The sequence below is a fragment of the Pteropus medius genome, unplaced genomic scaffold (assembly GCF_902729225.1).
Source record: "Pteropus medius unplaced genomic scaffold, Ma_sr-lr_union100, whole genome shotgun sequence".
Classification (NCBI taxonomy): Eukaryota; Metazoa; Chordata; class Mammalia; order Chiroptera; family Pteropodidae; genus Pteropus; species Pteropus medius.
Window position 1 is genome coordinate 13,960,598 of NW_024354499.1, and position 22,325 is coordinate 13,982,922.

General features: G+C 37.3%; 1 protein-coding gene across 1 annotated transcript in view; it reads left to right on the top strand.

Annotated features, from left to right (window-relative positions):
- Positions 1–22,325, top strand: part of DNAH6 (dynein axonemal heavy chain 6) — a 236,789-nt gene that overhangs the window by 130,554 nt on the left and 83,910 nt on the right. The window contains exons 46-55 of the mRNA XM_039852518.1: positions 7,379–7,531; positions 9,335–9,475; positions 11,414–11,656; positions 13,561–13,728; positions 14,206–14,441; positions 15,550–15,811; positions 16,921–17,044; positions 17,439–17,635; positions 18,606–18,809; positions 19,724–19,849. Coding sequence (XP_039708452.1) covers positions 7,379–7,531; positions 9,335–9,475; positions 11,414–11,656; positions 13,561–13,728; positions 14,206–14,441; positions 15,550–15,811; positions 16,921–17,044; positions 17,439–17,635; positions 18,606–18,809; positions 19,724–19,849 — 1,854 coding nt within the window. The remainder of the gene's footprint in view (positions 1–7,378; positions 7,532–9,334; positions 9,476–11,413; positions 11,657–13,560; positions 13,729–14,205; positions 14,442–15,549; positions 15,812–16,920; positions 17,045–17,438; positions 17,636–18,605; positions 18,810–19,723; positions 19,850–22,325) is intronic.

Here is a 22,325-nt window from a genome sequence, read left to right on the forward strand (position 1 = left end):
CTGATACCGTCAGGAGAGGAAACATAATAATGGGCATTACCAAAGGTGAAGAAAAGGAGCAGCAACTAGAAAGCATTTTAAGACAAACAGTGGACGAGAATTCCCCAAATCTAAGAAATGAGCTGGAGCTTGGAATTCAAGATGTCAACAGAACACCCAATTATCTCAACCCAAAAAGGCCATCACCAAGACACATTGTACTAAAATTATCAAAAATCAACAACAAAGACAGAATTCTCAAGGCTGCCAGGGAGAACAAAACTGTAATATATAAAGGAAAACCCATTAGATTATCATCAGACTTCTCAGTGCAAATCTTACAAGCCGAAAAGGAATGGAATCAAATATTTAAACTATTAAGTGAAAGGGACAACCAGCCAAGAATAATGTATCTAACTAAGCTCTCCTTAGATATGAAGGAGAAATTAAGACCTTTCCAGACATACAAAAATTGAGAGAATTCTCCACTACGAGGCCTGCACTACAGGAAATACTGAAAGGGGTCAGTTCACCTAAAACAAAATGACAAAAAAATAAATACATAATTAGGAATAAGGTGACTAGCAGGCAATAGAAGCAGAGGAGTGCAACCCTTACTAAGAACAGGGCATTATAAGCTTAAATAATAAGAAGTGAATTGTTATAACAAGATAGTAATGAACGTTCAGCATACATAGAGACGAATTGAGACAACAATGACTGAAAAGGGGAGGATTCAAAGATCCAAATTCTCAAAGGGGAATGGAGATAAGGCACGCGCAGAAGAAAATAGTTGACTGTATATATATAACTATCCTTTACATATTTGTAATGGTAACCACACACCAAAGATTCAGAATATACTAACGTATATTACATGAAACAAGAAGAACCAGAGAGAAAACCCACAAAACCCAACCAAAATAAAGAAAACAGAAACACATGCACAAGGAAGCAATGGAAAACCAACCTACCATAAAGCAAAAGATAAAATGGCTATAAGAAGACCTCATATTTCAATAATCACTCTAAATGTAAATGGACTGAACTCACCAATAAAAAGGCACAGAGTTGCAGATTGGATCAAAAAACAAAACCCAACCCTACGCTGCCTCCAAGAGACACATCTCAGTTCCAAAGACAAATATAGACTCAAAGTGAAAGGGTGGAAAATGATATTTCAAGCAAATGATATTCAGAGAAAAGCAGGAGTAGCAATACTAATATCAGACGAAATAGACTTCAAAATCAAAAAGGTAAAAAAAGATACTGAGGGACACTTTATAATGATAACGGGAATCATTCACCAAGAAGACATAACACTTATTAATATCTATGCTCCCAATCAGGGAGCCCCAAAATATGTAAAGCAATTACTAACAAAACTAAAGGGAGAAACAGACTAAAACACCATCATAGTAGGGGACCTAAATACCCCACTATCGGATATGGACAAATCATCCAAACAGAAAATCAATAAGTGAATAACATCCTTAAATGACACTTTAATCCACCTGGACGTAATTGAAATTTACAGAGCCTTTCATCCCGAAACAACTGCTTATATATTCTTCTCTAGTGCACATAGAACATTCTCAAGAATCGACCACATACTAGGACACAGAGATAGCCTCAACATTAATATAAGAAGGTTGAAATCATACCAGCCATTTTCTCTGATCATAATGCTTTGAAACTAGAAATCAACTGCAAAAAGAAATCAGGAAGAAACACAAGTAAATGGAGGTTAAACGACATGCTACAGAAGAATAACTGAGTCAAAGAAGAAATAGAGAGATCAAGAGATTTATAGAAGTGAATGATAATAATAGTACAACATATCAAAACGTTTGAGACATGGGAAAAGCAGTCATAAGAGGAAAGTTCATATCATTACAGGCCTACCTCCAAAAACAAGAATGAGCCCAAATAAATAACCTAACACTTTATCTTAAAAAACTAGACAAGGAAGAACAAAAGTCAGCAGAAGGAAAGAAATCATCAAAGTTAGAGCTGAAATAAATGAAATTGAAAAAAAAAATAGAAAAAATAAAGGCAACAAAGAGCTGGTCCTTTGAGAAGTTTAATAAAATTGACAAACCCCTGGCTCACTAAAGAAAAAAGAGAAAGGACAGAAATAAACAAAATTAGGGATGGAAGAGGGGAAATTACGACAGACACTGCAGAAATACAAAGGATCATACAAGAATACTATGAAAAAGTATATAACACCAAATTCAATAACCTAGAAGAAATAGACCAGTACTTAGAAAAATACAACCTTCCTACACTGAATCAAGAAGAACTGGAAAATCTAAATAGACTGATCAGCAGTATGGAAATTGAAACAATCATCAAAAACCTACAAAAACAGAAAAGTCCCGGACCAGATGGCTTCACCAGCAAATTCTACCTAACATTCAAAGAAGATTCAATACCTATTCTCCTCAAACTCTTCCAAAAAATCGAAGAGGAAGCAATACTTCCCAACTCATTTTATGAGGCCAATATTACTGTGATACCAAAACCTGGTAAAGATAACACAAAAAAAGAAAACTGTAGATCAATATCTCTCATGAACACAGATGCAAAAATCCTAAGTAAGATACTAGTGAACCAAAGACAGCAACATATTAAAAAGATTATATACCACAAACAAGTGAGCTTCATTCCAGGGACACAGGAATGGTTCAACATACACAAATCAATTAATGTAATACACCACATAAACAAATTAAAAAAAATAAGAATCATATGATCATATCAATAGATGCAGAAAATGACTTCGACAAGACACAGCATCTATTTATGATCAAAACACTTCACAAAATTGGTATAGAAGGAAAGTACCTTAACATAATAAAGGCCATCTATGACAAACTCTCAGCCAAGATTATACTTAATGGTGAAAAACTAAAAACTTTCTCTCTAAGATCAGGAACAAGGCAAGGCTGTCCACTTTTGCCACTGTTATTCAGTATTGGAGGTCCTAGCGAGTGCAATCAAACAAGAGAAAGATATAAAAGGCATCCAAATAGGAAATGAAGAAGTCAGACTATCACTATTTGCGGATGACATGATTCCCTACATAGAAAACCCTAAAGACTCCACAAGAACACTACTAGAAACAATAAGCAAATACAATAAAGTCCCTGAATACAAAATCAATGTTCAAAACTCCATATAGCGTTCCTATACTCTAATAATGAAGTGTCAGAAAAAGAAGTGGAAATATAATTCCTTTTGCAATTGCAACAAAAAGAATAAAATACCTAGGAATAAATTTAATGAAACATGTGAAGGACCTATATAATAAAAACTATGAGACCCTATTAAAAGAAATCGAAGAAGATGCAAAGAAATGGAAAAATATTCCGAGTTCTTGGATTACAAGAATCAACATAATTAAAATAACCACATTACCTAAAGCATTATACAGACTTAATGCAATCCCCATCAAAATCTCATTTAACATCAGGATAGCCAAAGCCATCCTGAGAAAAAAGAACGAGGCTGGAAGCATCACTCTGCTTGAACTCAAATTATACTACAAAACGACAGTAGTCCAAACAGCATGGTATTGGCAGGAAAACAGATACGCAGACCAGTGGAACAGAATTGAGAGTCCAGAAGTAAACCCATGTTTATATGGGCAAATAATTTTTGACAAAAAAGCAAAAAACATACAGTGGAGAAAAGAAAGCCTTTTCAATAAATGGTGCTGGGAAAACTGGAAAGCCACCTGCAAAAGAATGAAACTAGACTGTTGTCTCTCACCACACACCAAAATTAACTCAAAATGGATTAAGGACCTAAATATGAGACCTGAAACAATTAAATGCATAGAAGAAAACATAGGAACTAAATTCAAGGACTTTGGACTTAAAGAGGATTTTATGAATTTGACCTCAAAGGCAAGGGAAGTAAAAGCAAAAATAAACGAATGGGACTATATCAAACTAAAAAGCTTCTGCTCAGCAAAAGGAACTGTCAACAAGGTAAAGAGATAACCATCTGAGTGGGAAATGTATTTGCAAGCAACACCTCCAATAAGGGCCTATTACCCAGAATATATAAAGAACTCATACGACTCAATAACAACAACAAAAAACAATGATCCAATCAAAAAATGAGCAAAGGACCTGAACAGATGCTTCTCCCTAGAGGACATACAAATGGCCAACAAATATATGAAAAAATGCTCAACATCGCTAGCTATTAGGGAAATGCGAATCAAAACCACAATGAGATATTATCTCACACCTGTTAGAATGGCTATAATCAACAGGACAAGTACTAACAAATGTTGGAGAGGATGTGGAGAAATAGGAACCCTCATACACTGCTGGTGGGACTGCAAACTGGTATGGCCACTATGGAAAACCGTATGGAGTTTCCTCAAAAAACTAAGAATTGATCTACCATATGATCCAGCAATCCCTCTACTGAGTATTTACCCCAAAGACTTGAAAACTCATACCAATAAAGATATTTGCACACCAGTGTTCATAGCAGCATTTTTCACAGTGGCCAGGAGATGGAAGCAACTGAGGTGTCCTACGATACATGATTGGCTAAAGAAGTTTTGGTACATATATACAATGGAATATTACTCAGCCATAAGAAGAGATGAAATACTGCCATTTGTGACAACATAGATGGACCTCGAGATAATCTTGCTGTGAAATAAGCCAAACAGAAAAAGTTGAAAATCACATGATATCACTTATATTTGGGATGTAAACCTAAAAGCAACAAATGAGCAGAACAAACAAACAGAGACTCATAGACATGGACTATAGACCTGTGGTTACCAGAGGACTATAGAGTAGTGGTTACTCGTGGGGTGGGGGAAGAGGAGGGGAGGTAGACAGGGTAAAGGGGGTCAAATATAAGGGGTATAGGGGATGGGTGAAGTGGGTAAAGGGGATCTTGCAATAATTTTAAGTAATAGTTCATTATTTCAAGCCTCAATATCCAATGAGAGAGAGTTGCATAAATACATTGTGGTGTAATTATATAATTGACCACTTGTAAAAGATTAAAATTTTATTGTAAAAATATACACATTAATTAATGTGAAAAATGTTTATGAATGTGTTGTTATATCATAACATGTATATCAATCATCTACTCTGTGGGTTCTTGGGTTTAATGTATATCTAAACAGATATGACATACATACAATTACAAAATTTCTGGGTCTTGGGATTGTGAACAATTTTTTATTTTCTTAGTTTTGTTTATTTATAGGTTTTAATTATCTAATTTTCAAATGTTCTATATTAATTAAAATATTTATTATAGAATTTTAATATTTCTTTTAAAAAATAAGCCAGTTATATAAAAAGACTGAGTGTTAATGCTCCAAATATCAAGTCATATTGTCTTGCTCCTCCTTAAACAAACAAAAAGCTATTATACTCTGTAGAAAGCTCTAATCAATTTTATATGTTCTGTGTTAATGAAGAGTAAGCATAACCATAATAACAAATTCATGGATGCATGTGCATATATATGTATGTGTATATATGTATATATATATAACTATTATCATTATGAGAGGTTGAGAAGAAAAAGATGTAAAAATGGACTTCAATTTGCTATGTCTAACAAATACAAGGTATAAATGAATATGCTTAGGTAATATGAAGAATGTGACTTCTAAGCTGGAATTAATGGCTATATAACACATTTTATATTTTACAGAGAAAGCACATATTTTCTAATACTATTGAAAGTTTAGTAAAATTGATCAGTTTACAAAAATTAAAGAAATTTTTCATAAATTCAAATAAAGCATAAACTGTACTGATAACATTCTTCACCTATGTTTTAATGAAAGGAGAAATTAAGAATGTAGCTCAGAACTTTAAAATATTCATATAAAGAATTCCTGAGTAAAGAATATCAAAATTGAAATGTTTATTTAGAAAATAGGGAAAATGAATTTAATATACTAAACAGTTCTCAGTTAAATTTATAGATTTGAATCAAAAATTAGAAACTATACATGTGAATTGACTTAAAACACTAGGAAAATAAAGGTCACAAGGAAGCACCAAGGCAAATAAAGGAAACAATAAGATAAAAGCAGAAATAAATTAGGACAAAGAGAACCAGCATTTGTTCTTGGGGAAAATTAATAGACAAATTATGTCTATTTAATTTTTTAAAAATGGCTTAAATTGAAGAAAATAAAATAACAGATACTTTGTCATGGTGAAATATATATAGGACTCAAACTTTTATAAAACTAAAAAGTTAACTGAAACAAAAGGATAAATCATATTTTTTAAAACCTCTGCAACAATTATTAGAGACAAAAGTTTTATTTGGTAACATGAAAATCGTGCACTCAAATTTAAAAGTAAACTGAAATACAGATGCTCCTCGACTTACGATAGGGCTGTTCCAAAAACCCAATATAAGCTGAAAATATCATAAATTGAAAATTATACATCTTAATACATCTAACCTACTGAACATCACAGCTTAGCCCAGCCAACCTTAAACATGCTCAGAACACTTACCTTATCCTGAAGTTAGGCAAAATCATCTAACACAAAGCCTATTTTGTAATAAAGTGTTGAATATCTCATGCAATTTATTATGCATACTGCTTTCACACCATTGTAAAGTTGAGAAATGGTAAATCGAATCTTTGTAAGTCAAGGACCATCTGTATATAAATAGTTACAGAGTTTGAACAGATTTTTTAATGGAAATTAATAAATGTGGAATATTTGCCATTGCTAATAATCAAAGGAATGTCAATTAAATTGTGCCAAAGGAATGGTTTACACTACCCAAATTAACAAAAATGTTAAAAGTTAATGAAGTCATAGTTGAATTGAATGGGAAATTTTTAAATTTTCAATATCCAGAAATATTCATGTACTTTAATTGCTACTCTCATTCCCTGGAATTTATCCCCGGAAAATAATCTAACTGGGGAGAAAAGCTATAAACCTGAATATAGTTCTTATAATGTAAGAGCTATAAACCATCTAAGTCTACGTAAATGTACGACGCATTGGCTCAATGATGTGTTATGCTCTCATGAGTGGTTGTAAATATGATGAGTATTCTGCAGAAATATGTATTAATACTTATAAAATATTAGCTGAAAGGAGAAAAATATATAATGCTTGCACATATAACTGAATCATACAAAAACTGAGTGGTTCTCAAGAAACAAAACAGGGAGGAAAAATGAAAAAATCAATGTACTTATTATATAAGAATATTAAGATTCCATCGAAGTTTCAAGATTATCTTCTCTTAAAGATAAAACTAACTCAATGTGAATTTTTATCATATTTGCTTTATAATTTATATGTAATAAATGTAAAATGGTTGAATAGGTTATAATGATCACTCTGTTTTTCTTCTACAGATTGTAGTGGAAGAGTTCCTAGAAGATATAAATAACATCTTAAACTCAGGTGAAGTGCCTAATTTATTTGAGAAGGATGAGCTGGAGCAGGTTTTAGCAGCCACTAGACCAAGAGCAAAAGAAGCAGGAATTTCCGAAGGAAATAGAGATGAGGTAGGACATGTGAGAATGGTTATATGGCTTTGTAAAAACAAAAACTTATTTCAGTCTTTTTTTTTTTAATGTTCCATAAATCCCATTAAGGAGTCCATGGATAGAATTTTTTCAGTATTATTGGTTTCCTTTGTAATTCTCTGTATTTTATTTCCTGCATTCTAAGCATTGGTTCGCCAGACTCCCAGAGAGGTCCATGGAAAGCAGAAAACAGAAACCCTACTGTCCCCATGGAGGTCATAGTCTTGACAAACTGGACAGCTTCTCTTATCCTTCTTTAAACACAGGTTTATTTCACATGCCTTCCGTGCCCCACATGAAGAGTCTGATACTTAACAATACTTTTGACTCTCTTGCCTATCAGCAAGGTTATGGCACAACTAAAACAGAAATGCACATATTTCTTTCTCTCTCTCTCTCTCTCTCTCTCTCTCTCTGCTTCCCTCTCTCCATCTCTCTTTTTCTCCCTCTGTCTCTCTCTCTCTCCCCTTCCTCTTTCCCTCCCACAGCTGCTGTCCACTTCCTTTTTTCCAATACTGTGCTAGATTTCACATGCCCCTGTTTTGTCTACCCCACTCCTTTCCCTTCTTTCTGCAAAAATTTTTTTTAATTTTATGGCCATTCTTTCTCATGTGTTCTGTGTCCTTTCATAAGAATTTTCCCTACTGATAGGTCAGGGCTTATAGGTACAGACAGGAGGGTCTACTTCAGCTAATGTACGTAGAAATGGGTTTATGAGAGGGAAGCCATCTTTGGGAGGACCAAAAAAAGGGATTCCAGACTGAGTTTCTTGGAATGAATATGAAATGCACACTGTAGAAATCAATGGTCAAGGAAGCTGCTGCCTCTGCCACAGCCATTCCTGCTGAACCAGGAAGCCACTAAACTAATCAGTATGCTGCTGCTTCAGCTGCAGACGCCAAAGCCATGCAACCCCCGCCCTGTCTGGCAGCTGAAATAAGAAGCTGTTGATTAGCAACTTTGGAGCTCCCTAGGGGAAATCTGAAATTGGGCCCTGTACACAAAGAGCAAGGAGAGATGGAAGAAAGAGGCAGACCGGTAGGTGGCAGGTTTAATAAGCAAGGGAACTTACATGTGATACTTGTGTCTTGGGTAGCCACAAGATAAGTGGATCTCCACAGCTGCCCACTAGAATCTCAAAAGTTTAACATAGGGGCCTTGACTGGGTTCAGTCATGTATATTGTCCAGGTGGTCTCAACAGCACATTGCTCTCTCAAGGCTACGTCTTTGAAATGGTTCCCACTGTGGGGACAGTGGGCAGAATGCATAATCCAAGAACAAATGAGGGGGTGAGGAGCCTCGAATTACTGGGTCAAGCTTATGGTTTAACTGGTAGTCACATCCTCTCAATGACCTCCTACAACAGGAGCCACATCCAGGTATAGTGGCTCCAAAGCTTTGCCACTTCTGCCAGGCTCTGCACATGCAATAGATGGTTGCCCTGCACCCTGTATCTCTTTCTCAATGGTCCTCAACTCCAGAGCAAAACCTAATATGAATACCTTTCTCCGCTTTATTCAAGGGGTCTCCTTAAATACACTGATAAGGAGAATTGACATCACATCCAGAACTCTAGGTACAAAGGAGTCTGCAAAATGTCATTTTGAATCTTTCCAGACTGCATGAGAGAAAGGGGTTGGAATAAATGTTAACAAAGCAATTTACACATTTACTATACTAACATATTTAATTGATATTGGTAGACTCAGATTCATTAGCCAACACTTATTTTCACTGTTGCTTCCTCCTTTTAAATTGATAAATATCTTTCTTTTCGTCAGGTGTTTCAATACTTTATCAGCAGAGTCCGTCAGAAACTGCACATTGTTCTCTGCATGAGCCCCGTTGGGGAGGCCTTCCGGTCCCGATGCCGCATGTTTCCATCCCTTGTGAACTGCTGCACCATTGATTGGTTTGTCCAGGTTGGTGACTTCCCTGGGTAGTCTCTGAGAAGTTGGACTTGCTTGATTTTAAAAGAGTAACACGTCCGAGGATAACTCAAGGGTACTTGCATTAGCTTTAAATCCTGCTAGGGATTTATTCAGATGCCAGGGATGACCATGACAATCATCGAACGAAGGAAAAACAGAATTATAAAAGAAAAGGAGACTACTGAATTTAGCAATGTAGAAGTTAATGGTGATTTTAACAGCTGTTTCAGTGGAGCGATGGGAGGGAAGGTTCAAGAGAGAAGAAGGAAGAAGAATCAGAGACCATAAGTATGGTAGCGCCCCACTTTGCAGTTTTATTTTCCATGGTTTCAGTTACCCCCAGTCAACCTCAGTCCAAAAATACTGAATGGAAAATTCCAGAAGTAAATAATTTGTAAGTTTTAAATCACATGCCATTCTGAATAGAGTGATGAAATCTCTCACCATCCTATTCCATGCCTGCCACTTGGGACATGACTCACATTTCTGTCCAACATATCCAGGCCATATAAGCTCTCGCCCATAAGTCATTTAGTGGCAGTCTCAGTTATCAGATCAACTGTGTGGGTATCACAGTGCTCATGTTTAAATAACCCTTATTTTACTTAATAATGGCCCAAAGCATAATAATAGTGATGCTGAAGTTCAGATATGCCAAAGAAAAGTCATAAAGTTCTTCCTTTAAGTGAAAAGGTATGTATGAATAGAAAAAAATAATAATAATATATATAGGATTGGGTACTACTCATGGTCTTATCATTCATGGGAGTCTTGGAATGTATCCGCTGGGATAAGGGGGAACTACTGTATAGGTGACTCTTTCAAGAAGTTTTGTGTCAAAGGAACATCAGGAGATGGGTAATAGAGGGGTACGTGAGGTGAAAAGAAAGTGTTTTTAAGTGAGAAACACAAACAGCACGTGTGTGTGGTCATGGAAGTGATCCAGACAAAAAAATATACATTGATGGTGCAGCAAACAGAGTTAAGCATTGTTGGACCAATGTTTTTGAGTAGGCAAGAAGGGGTGGGATCAAGTCATTAATGAAGGAGCTGATCTAGGCAGGGAACATGCACAACTTACCCCAGAGTAACAGGAAGGAAGGCAGAATATATGAGCACAGAAGCAGGTGGATGGGAAGGATAGGAAGATGTGAGGGTAAGAGCTCGTTAAAGTTCTATTTTCATTTCTGCTGCCTTTGTGTGTGTGTGTGTGTGTGTGTGTGTGCGCGCGCGTGATGTGGGAATCAAGGTCCTCAACTGAGAATGAAAAGGAAAGAGGAAGGTTAACAGTCTGATAACGCAGTATAGGGTGTAAAATACTTAGAAGAGTACATTAAGAATGTATTAGAAAATGTAGAAGCATTTCTGGACTGAAATAAGAACCTGCTTGAGCTAGTTGTCATGAATTTAAAGTGAGGCCAGCCAGCATGGCTGTGTGTTTTTTCCAGCCATGCTCAGCTGCACAGTCATGGCCGAGGGATAACAGAACATTGATATGACTAGGGTTCAAGTAAGCTCAAAGAAACAAGAGAAGAGCAAAGGAGTTGAGGTGAGCAGGACAGTGATTATGATAACAGACCCGAAGTCCAAACTGCATAATGATAAGAGGAAGTACATGAGGTCATCGTAATATATGTGATTTTATTTATGGAATTATCCTAAAGACACCCAACCATTCATTCATTCAATCAATAAATATTTATTGAACAATTTCTATGTTCCGGACACTGTTCTGAGATGCAGATGCAGACCCAGACCGCCCTCACAGCCACTCGGTTTATTAAACATCAGAGACATGAGTAAGAGTTAACTAGGTGAAAGGGAAGATAAGGTAAGGGAGAGTTCCAGAGATATACATTTTTTTATATGTGTTAAATTGTATATATGGAAATAAGCAACAGATTTTCCAAATTATATCTTTATTTACAGTGGCCCAGAGAAGCACTTCTTTCCGTATCAAAGACTTTTTTCTCAAACGTTGATGCTGTAAACGATGAACTGAAAGAAAAGCTTTCCCTCATGTGCGTGAATGTTCACTTAGGTGTCTCCAATATGGCAGAACGGTACTACACAGAGCTCCGGAGAAGGTACTACACAACACCCACCTCCTACCTGGAACTCATCAATCTCTACCTGACTATGCTGAGTGATAAAAGGAAGCAATTGGTTTCAGTAAGTTTAATATTATTGATTTAAAAAACCTCTTTTTTATTGCTTGAACTCAAAACTTTTGCCAGAATGAGTGCTATCTTACCTGCTGGAGCCCACTCCACCCTGACATGTGCCCTTGACAACCTACAATATGACAAAAAAAAAGTGTCTCGTAATCACTCGTGCCAGTTCACAGGTCTTTCCCTTCTTTGATATTTATATTTTGTCTTTTATCATTTATACAAGTGTCATTGACTTCATAGAATGATATGGACATTGCAACGGCATCAAAGTTGAGCCAAAGACTAGTCATCTCTGCAGTATTTAATAAGGAAAACTTTTTGTGAAGCAGTAGGGATGGAGTTACAGTGGTCTAATGTGCCAGTCGTTCCTATTAAGAGCAAAGGTTTTGGTGTCTGGCAGACTATGTCCTGCCTCTTTCTTCCTACACAACCCTGAATGCATTTTATAAATTCTCTAAATCTTAGTAGAAAATAAGATTTAAAAATATCTATATCTACCTCTTGGATTGTTGTGGAATTTAAACAAGATACTATTTGGGAATTGCCTGGAATATGATCTGATGCATATGAGGTACTCAGAAAATGGTGCCTGCCATCATCATCATCATCATCATCATCATCATCATCATCATCATCAGGCTATTAACATGATCTAAAATTTTCAACACAGTAAAAATGGAAGCATTAGTCATTTAGGTATTTTAAATGTTTTTCAGAGGATTTTTACCTGATAAATGCATGCTTAGTGAAAGAAATTGAGAGATATTTTTGAAACTCGCCAGTTCGAACCAAGCTTTCTGACTCACCTTCAAAAACATTATTCCCAGGTGCCTTCTCTACCACATACCACCCCTTGAACCTAGTTAAAAGTTTCCAGCCACTGAGAAGTAGGGTTCATATCCAGCAACCAGAGTGAACTACATAGGACACTGTCTCTCTGGGAATTCTCAGCCCTACTGACCATCCTGAGGAAGCAAGTGTTAAAATAAACCTTCAAGGCTGAAAGTGTCTTTAAAGAAAAGGCGTATTGAGCCAAATGCTAGCCAGAAAAAGAACCAGGTCTTGGAGTATGCAATCTAAACTACCAGCAGCAGGGTTGAGTGGAAAAGACATACAAGTCTGCCATCCTGGGGTTGACAGGGCTCTTTTATACAGTGAATTTGGGGAAGATGGATGTAAGTTGTTTTAAAAGAATTTACACTGACTACAGGTAAAAGGGTGGGGGCAAAGGTGAAGCAGGGAGACTTATGGGATAAGTGAATTGTCCATCAAGAAGAAGTATTTGATGTTTTTGAATTGGTCATGGGCCACAGTCTGGAATGTTCATGCATAATCAAGATGCAGTGGTGCCAGGTGGTTGGCTAGGTAATCACTGAAACCGCCACATGGAAGCTGATTCAAAGTTTCGACATACATTCAGGAATGTGAGCAGTCTTTTGTTAGTTTCAGCTCATGACCGCTAACTGATTAACTTTTCTTGTCTCTTCCTCTCACCCTCCCGCCTGCTGTAATTAAATTTAGAACATCTCAGAATTTTTCTCTTGCCATAAACTCTCAGAGCTGTGGCCACCAGGAATTTCCATCTCAACTTGTCCCTCATGCATTCAACATGCTACCAAGTTACCACAGAAAATAAAAACAATACGATGCAGATCCTCAATAAGCCCACAGTCCAGTGATGTCCCACTCCTGTGGCCAGGGGCCATCGATCCAATCATACTGTGGTTAATGTCATGGCCATTTCCTAGAGTTCTATTCCTTGAAGATTTCTGCACATTCACAATTTTAAGTATTACAAACTGACTTGTCAATTCTGTATGTGTAAAATTCTACTACGTGAGTAAGAGATGCCAGTAAACTTATAGTTTATAATATTCATTATAATATTTTGTTGTCATCTAGGCACGTGAGCGGGTGAAGAATGGTCTCAGCAAGCTATTAGAAACAAATGTACTAGTTGATAAAATGAAATTAGATCTTTCAGCTTTAGAACCTGTCCTTTTAACAAAATCGCAAGATGTTGAAGCCCTGATGGACAAATTGGCAGTGGATCAAGAAAATGCCGATCAGGTACACTGAATCACCTGACATTGTGGGAGAGAAAGCTTTGATCACCATACACTGATCACTTATACACTATGACATATGATTAGATTTTTTAATTTTATATGTCAATAAAATAATTAAGTGATAGATCTACCAATGCTTTTTAAGTTCTAAACAATCTCCCTTTGATAAATCAGTTCTCTTCTCTCCTTGAGAATGAGTGAACTCCAAGAGTGACACATAGAGAGTTGTGAGAAATATAAAGCATCTATAAACATAAAGCATCTAGTCTTCTAGAAGGGACTTCTTGTTCTGATAACTTTTTCTCCATTATTCTATCAATGTAGCATAAGATGGACAGAGAGTGTAAAATTCAGTATAGCTAATCCTTTCATCGTCGGTCTAATTCAAAGGGGCAAATATGACATTATTATCAGCTTTGTTTTTAAAAATTGAAATTCAAATATGAGACCACTTAAGCCATTATGTTTCAATGGTTAGGTCCGTAACATTGTGCAAGAAGATGAAGCGATGGCAAAAGTGAAAGCTGAAGAAACCCAAGCAATAGCCGATGATGCTCAAAGAGATCTTGAAGAAGCTCTACCTGCACTCGATGCTGCTAATAAAGCACTGGATTCCTTAGATAAAGCAGATATCTCTGAAATCAGAGTTTTTACCAAGCCCCCAGATTTGGTCATGACTGTTATGGAAGCAATTTCCATTCTCTTGAATGCCAAGTGAGTAATTCAGAATCATGTATTACCAAAATACCTGGTGGGATTTCTTTGCTGTTTTTCTCAGTTTTCATTTGTCTTTTTCTATCTCTTCTCCACTCTCTCATTGATTTGGTCAGCTGTTCAACAAATTGATTCAACAAGTTTTTTGGTTTTTTTTTTTAACATCTATTTTGTGCTAAATAATGGAAGATATGAAGTTCTTCCCTACAGGGCTCCTATAGTCTACTGGGGAGAGAGATATGAAAAATAATAATTTCAAGATGTGCAAGAGTTGTAGAGTATTAGGAGTGCTAAGAATAGATTGCCCCTGGGGAGATGTGAGTGGATTTTTCTGGAGACGATGCTCAGGTGGCAAGTGGGCCCCACGTGGGGTGGAATGGGTCTGCAAGGGGATCACATCATGAAACGGCTTGTTCACTGTGCTAAGCAGTGCAGATGTCATCCTGGGGATATATAGTTTTAAATCAATCTTCAGTAGTACAATCTTTTTTTTTTTTTCACTAACAATTATAAGAAACCTCTCCATGTAAAACTGACCAGAGCTAGGGTAGAGGGCCCAGAGCAGCCCCTGCCAAGCTTCCCTATTGACCCTCTGGCCAGCACCATGGTGGGACCTGGGAGCTCTGCAAAGCACTGATACCGAGCCCTGTCCATGGGGAACTGAGAACTATTGAACATTTTCAACATAATTGGATTTTCATGTAAAAAAGACCAGTTTGGTGAGAGTTCACAGGGGATGAGGTTTACTGCGAGACATAAAACCAGTTAGAAGGTGATTGTGGTGTCCTGACCAGATATTTTAAGGATCTAAACTAAGGAAAAGGAGGTAAAAATATGAGAGCCCACAGCATTTTAAAAATAAAACTACTATTTCTATAATCCCTTACATTTCTAAAAAATTCTTTGATTTTTATACATCTTTCTCTACCAAAATTGGGTTGTATGGAACATTAGTCATCCAATTACCTGCCTCCCTGTGAATGGTGGTGTACACAACTACCAATTAGTAGGATTATAGCACTGAGATTAAAACTACCCACTTATTGGGATAATATTTTAATGTTCTCAGAAGCATATATTTCTTTAACTTATCATGTCTGTCTTTCAGGCCTGATTGGCCAACAGCGAAGCAACTTCTTGGTGACTCTAACTTTCTAAGAAGACTTTTAGAATATGATAAAGAAAACATAAAACCTCAAATATTGGCAAAGCTTCAAAAGTATATTAATAATCCTGATTTTGTGCCTGAAAAAGTAGAGAAAGTATCCAAAGCATGTAAATCCATGTGCATGTGGGTGAGAGCGATGGATTTGTACTCTCGAGTAGTCAAAGAAGTTGAACCAAAGAGACAAAAACTCCGCGCTGCACAGGTACATCGTCTGTGTTGTGACATTTTATGGAATTAAAGGCCATGATCATCAATCATTTAAGCTTCCTTATAATGCCACTGTGACACTACGCAATATAGATATTAGCAATGCTATTGGAAATTAGGGTTTTTTTTTTAAATCACTGGCAAAGATTATTTTATTCGGAAATGACCTCTGAAACCAGCCCTTTTCCACCATACAAGGAAAAATGAGTTCTTAGTATATTCGTATCTCCTGAGATGTCTTTTCGCTGTAGCATCTGATGCTGTGTGTTACCATTTTCTAAATACTCCCACATGATGGTGCCATCTGAAGTTTTAAAAACCAGCAGTCAGAAGTGAAGTCCCAAGCAAAACACAGACTGGTCATTTCGTGGAGCAGGTTACCAAAAGAACTGTAACTATAGAGCAGGGGTTGGCAAACTTTCTCTATAAAGATCCAGGTAGTAAATATTTTCAACTTTGCTGGCTATGTGGTTTCTGTTGCAGTTGCCCAACACTCTGCCCTTACAGCACAAAGGCAGCCACCAACAATTCATACATTAATAAACATGACTGAGTTCCAATATAACTTTATTTACGGACACTGAAACTTGAATTTCATACACTTATCATGTGTCATGAAATGTAGTTCTTCTTTTGATTTTTTTCCCAGCCATTTTAAAATGTAAAACCGTTCTTAGATCACAAACCATACAAAAGAGGCAGCAGGCTAGAAATGGCCTGTAGGCCAAAGTTTGCAGATCCTTACTCCAGAGAACTAGTTAAGAAAGGTTCGTTTTCACTATTGCATGAATATTTCATTCGTTTCATCATTTAAAGTTAATAATTCAGTGTAGTAACTAATTCATCCCCGATGCTTGGTACATCTGTTTCTCTATTCCTTCTATTTATTTTGTTGGGCTTTGTTTTTGTTTTGTTTTCATCTATTTACATCTGCTCTTATTTTATTCTATTTTATATTTGTTTTAATTTCATATATCATATCAAAATCTTTTAGGATATGAAAAAAAGGAACATAAATCCTAATTTTTAAAAAAGCACTATTATAAATGGGCAACTTTGACCTCCTTTGGGGCCTATTAATAAATATTTACTTGATTTTATTAGGCTGAACTTGATGTTACTATGACTACTCTAAAAGAAAAGCAAGCATTACTAAAACAAGTGGAAGATCAAATCCACACCTTGCAAGATGAATATGACAAAAGTGTGAATGAGAAAGAAAGTCTGGGTAAGTAGCTCATAAAGTTTATGTTGTTCAGAAAATGCCTGATTTTCAAAAGCAGAAAGAGTTTTAAGCAGTCATATCTCAGCTTTCATTCAATATCTCAGACGTTTCCATTAGACAATTGCATTAACTTTCTCATATAAAAATAGAACTAGATATATTGTATATATTCAACTCCTATATCCGAATAAGGTTTTTTGGGGCATGTTACCTTATAACACAAGGAACATATGAATTCAATTCAGAAAATAAATACTACAGGGCACAGAGAGAGTTCTGCCTTCAACCAGAGTACTTAAATAATGCTAATTCTGCTATAAACAGAAGCAGGTAAATAAACTTCTTATCTTTTTGGAAAATATTAAAAAACATAACCTGATTTTCTTCAAATTTCTAGCAAAGACTATGGCCCTGACAAAAGCACGTCTGATACGTGCTGGAAAGCTGACAGCGGCTTTAGGAGATGAGCAAGTTCGATGGGAAGAAAGCATCCAGAAATTCGATGAGGAGATATCGAACATCATCGGGAATGTGTTCATAGCAGCAGCTTGTGTAGCCTATTATGGAGCCTTCACAGCCCAGTATAGGCAACTGGTGAGTAAACCTGCTTTCTATGAGGAGTGGTGACAAGCCGCTGAAACTGTGTTGACAGGAGTGAGTTTAGGTGGAGGCTCTCCACTGTGGAGGTTCTCCATCACGGAAACTTATTAATACATTCCACAGCCCTCCATCTCCCCCAGCAGCCAGTGATCGTCAACCCCTAGCCTTTCCGTAACACGTTCTTCGCTTTCCTTTCCTGCCTTAGAAAGTTATTCATCACTTATTGATACAGCACAAGAACCTGGGGGAAGGAAAAAGAACAAGGAGTCCCTTACCCTTATGATCAGAAGTGGCATCTAAAGTCAGCCAGGATGCAGTGTTCTGAATTGGTGAGACTGCGACAAAGGGCTAGGCAATGGGAAAGAGCAGGAAACTAAATCATCTAAAGATCTTCAAGCCATTTTTATGAACTGCCTTCCTGAAGATGTTTTGCCCTTGTCATTGAGTTATAGTTAGTGTAGGACTCGTGTAAACTCTACAGGGGCTCAGCAGTCATCTGGGGCCACATGGGCAATTGTGCCAGTGGTGTCTTTGGGGGACAGACAGTTCTCTGTTGTGCATGACTGTACCACTCATTGAAGGGGGTAACATGCTAACACGCCTCTTCCCCAATTCCTAGTAGCACCTACAGCTATGGTGATAACCTCAACTTCTCCACGTGCTTCCAGACTCTCCCAAGACGGGCAATACAGCCTTGATGGAAGACTACTACAACAATCCTTGTCATTTACACATGAGAAAATTGAGGTCCAGACTGGGGGTGACATGCCCAAAACCACAGAGAGTTGATAGTATAGTTCTAGGACCCAGACCTCTTCATTTTCTCTCCACATCTTGTGTCCCGTGCTCTGATACCAGGATGCCTGTGGAGCCTGGTGAGACTTACCCCTGACGCAACACTGTGTGTATCCTCATTTACTGAATGTTCCTCACTCCGTACAAGTAAGCTCTCCTCCCTCTGCAGCTTAGAGAGTGCTGGATCCAGGACTGTCAGTCTCTGGAGATCCCAATCAGCCCCTCCTTCAGCCTCATTAACATCCTCGGTGATCCCTATGAGATACGGCAGTGGAACACAGATGGGCTGCCCCGTGACTTGGTATCAACGGAAAACGGCATTTTGGTTACTCAGGGGAGGCGGTGGCCTTTGATGATTGATCCCCAAGATCAGGTATGGAACAAATACTTCCAATAAAGACTGGAGTGTTAACTCTGCTTAAAATTGTGCTATTACAGAAATGAAGGAATCACACAGTGTCCTCTTGTATGGACACTGCAAGGGTATATAATCTGTAAGAAATCTAACCAGTGCAAGCAGGTGCTTTTGTGCTGTCTAGAGCCTTATGCACTTCGCCAGCCTAATAAACTCTCCTTCCAATAAAAAAATAAATTTAAAAAAAAAATTGTGCCATTACAAATTCTAAAAGTGAATTTAACATCTCATAAGATCTTAGAAATGTAGACGTGGAAGGAGTTTAGAAGTCTTCTAGTCCCAGTCCTTCATTTTGTGGGCACGGAAAGTGAAAAGGGAAGTGTCCGAGTGCTCTGCATACTTCATTTTGATTGGTTCTGTTTAAGGGGTCAACCATTAGTTATCTGTTTTCTTTGAGAGCAGAAATGCATTCCTGTATAGTTCTTGTTTCTAAAAAGTCTGAGGAGTCAAAATGAAGTCAGGGTCTAATGAACTTTAGGGCAAGCCTGCCCAGAATTTGCGGAATCCCATTATCTGACTCCTAAGCCCACGGTTCATATCGTTGTAAGTGGGGTTTGGAAAAGGAGCAGAGGTGAAAGCAGAGAGATAACCTTGAACTGCAGAAGCATGGACTTTATTTTCTAGGTGGGTCTTTTCTTCATTCGTCTCAAATTTGAATAAAAGGAAGAATTCCAAGTATTGGGCTTATAAGGTGTGTTTTCTTTTGTTTTTATTTGCAGGGGAGTGGTATTATTCGTTTATCTTTTTTTTTTTTTTTTTTTGCCTTTCAAACCTGTTTCTAGACTGAACAAAATTTCTAAACTTTGAAAACTTTCACCTTTTACCATTCATAAAATTCTAAATGAGTTTTCTGCTTTGTGCTTCTTACACAGGCAAACCGTTGGATAAGGAACAAGGAAAGCAAAAGCGGTTTAAAGATCATTAAGCTTACGGATAGTAATTTTTTACGTACACTTGAAAATTCGATCCGACTTGGTTTACCTGTCTTGCTGGAAGAGGTTTGCTTTTCACTTTTTTTTTCTCATGCTAGTTCCCAGCTTTAAGGTCACATCTGGAATCCTATACAGGCCATATTTGCATCATGCTGAAGACATCAGTCAGGTCCATTTTCAAATTACTCAAACCAATTGCTTTGCTTTTAAGAAAACAATACACTCTTATAGGGGAAGCAGTCTGTTGAGTAATCAAATTTTTCTGTTTCCAGACACCATTTTGGTGTTAAATGGGATGGGTGGGCTCTGTTTTCTGACACTGCTGATTCTTGATCTTCATCATGGCTCCTGATGGTTGGCTGCCCCGAAAATTCAAAGCAGTAGCACCATGAGGAACTGACCACACACACTAACGATGTGAAGCCAGTAAAGCATCCAGAGAGTATAAACACTATTTTCTGCTTCGACATAAGGTCATAATTAGATTAAGTGATGTGATAGGAATGAACTTTTGTTATTATTTTTTTAAAGGATGTTTGTTGAATCTAACTGCTCCATTTCTTCAGAATCATTCCAAGAATGGATGTTTTTGTCCACTCATTCAATATACATTATTTGAGAATCAATGGTAAACAATACAAATGTGGTCGTTTCCCTCAATAGCTTACAATCTAGTTGGGGACGAGAACAGTAAACAGCAAAAAGAGGGTTCTGTGATAAGAGTTTTGAAGGGGCAAGCCCAGTGCTGACATAGTCATCAAGGAGGGCGAGATGTAGGAAACGAATTTATATGCACAGCTACAGGTAGTAACATCTGAGCTGTGACCTATATAATGAGGTCAGCCATATGAATAGCTCAGAGAGAAGGGCTTCCAGGCAAAGTGTACATGTGCAAAGGCCTTGGCCACAAAAGAGAGTGGTCAATGGTTGTGGTTTATTTACCTAATTTACTATTCTATTTGTATAAGAGAAGGATGAGTGAATGAAAGAACGGGCTGTGAAATGAGCATCCTTTTAACCGTGCCTAGAAGTATCTCTGCGACAGCTTAGCTGTAGCACTGGCATCTTGCCTGGAATGATAGCTAATGTTAATGTTAGCTACCATTTATTGAGTACTTGCTACATACCAGACGCTGTTCTTGGTATTTTTCATATATTACCTCTTTAAAATCCTTACCACAACCTTACAAAGTAGTTACTACTATTATCTCATTTTACCTGTGAGAAAACTCAGGCACAGAAAAGTTAAATGAACTGTCTGAGCAGCCTTGACTGTCTAGAAAATCCACCATACTCCCACCTCAAGCTGAAAAGAGCACGGGAAGCTTCCATGTGTGGCTTTCTGCCCTTGACCGACACTGGTAAAGTTCTGTAATGGGTTCCAGGCCCTCATTCAAACCCTGAAGTTACAAGAGAGGGTAAGGTCTCTCAAAATCTTCGGCATAGTTATGTTAACTCTAAACTGGATTCTTAAACTGCAGTTTACTTCAGACACAGGGGGTCCTGAGGGAATTTCTTCTCTCATGGCAATGGACAAGAGACTTTCTGGAGATTGATCCCCTTGGACAGCAGAGGCTTTTAACTGTAGCTGAGTGCTCTTGGGAGTAGGGGTAGACCTCTGGTCAGGCCCCAGCCAAGAATCGGACACTCTGAATGGCTTCTCCTGTTTTCTGTAGCTTGAAGCATTAGTACTGTATACCCAGCTGCTTTCTACATTTGTAGGGTGATATTTTTAAACTTCATCTCCACCCATTCATGACTGTGAAATCGAATCAACAATCTCAATTAGCATTTTTTAATGAATAGAATAGAATGTTAAAATTATATCATGAGTAGTAAGGGAAATTTTATCTCATAAACTTTTGTTTTTAGAATTTACATGCTTGGGTATCATGCCACAGTGTGAAAAGAGATTTGTTAACTACCAACTACAACCAGATTTTGACAGCTCCTGGGCCATGTGCCACCGTCACACACATGCTGACCTAAAGATGTTCGTAGTGGGTTCTATTGGTACTGTCTTCATGCCCAAGTCCTTACCAACAATCAGATTTGCCTTGAGGGGAAAAAATAACTATCTTATATAATAGAGGTTCACAAACATTTTCCACAAAGAGCCAGGTATTTTAGTTTTTTCAAGCCACATACAGTCTCTGTACAAACATTTTCTGAACAAATATCCTTCTTTGTTCGTTTTGGTCTTGGAGGTTTGTTTGTTTGTTTGTTTTTACCACTCCTTAGAAAGATACAAACCATTCTTAGTTCAAGAGTCATGCAAAAAAAGGCCATAGAAAGCCAGATTTGGACAGCAGACTGTAGACTGCCAACTTATGACTTAGAACAACTATGAAAGTGAACCTAGTTTCATTTGTCTGAGGCCTATTGAAGGATCACCCTGCAGGGACGCTCTTTTATTAGCTTCTTTCTCATGGAGATCAATAGTGCGTTGCCTTCACATGCTTTTATTTCCTTAGACTATTAATAAAACAATCATTGGGAAATGTATACTGTTTGAAGTAGTGAGAGGACATGGAGAAATACC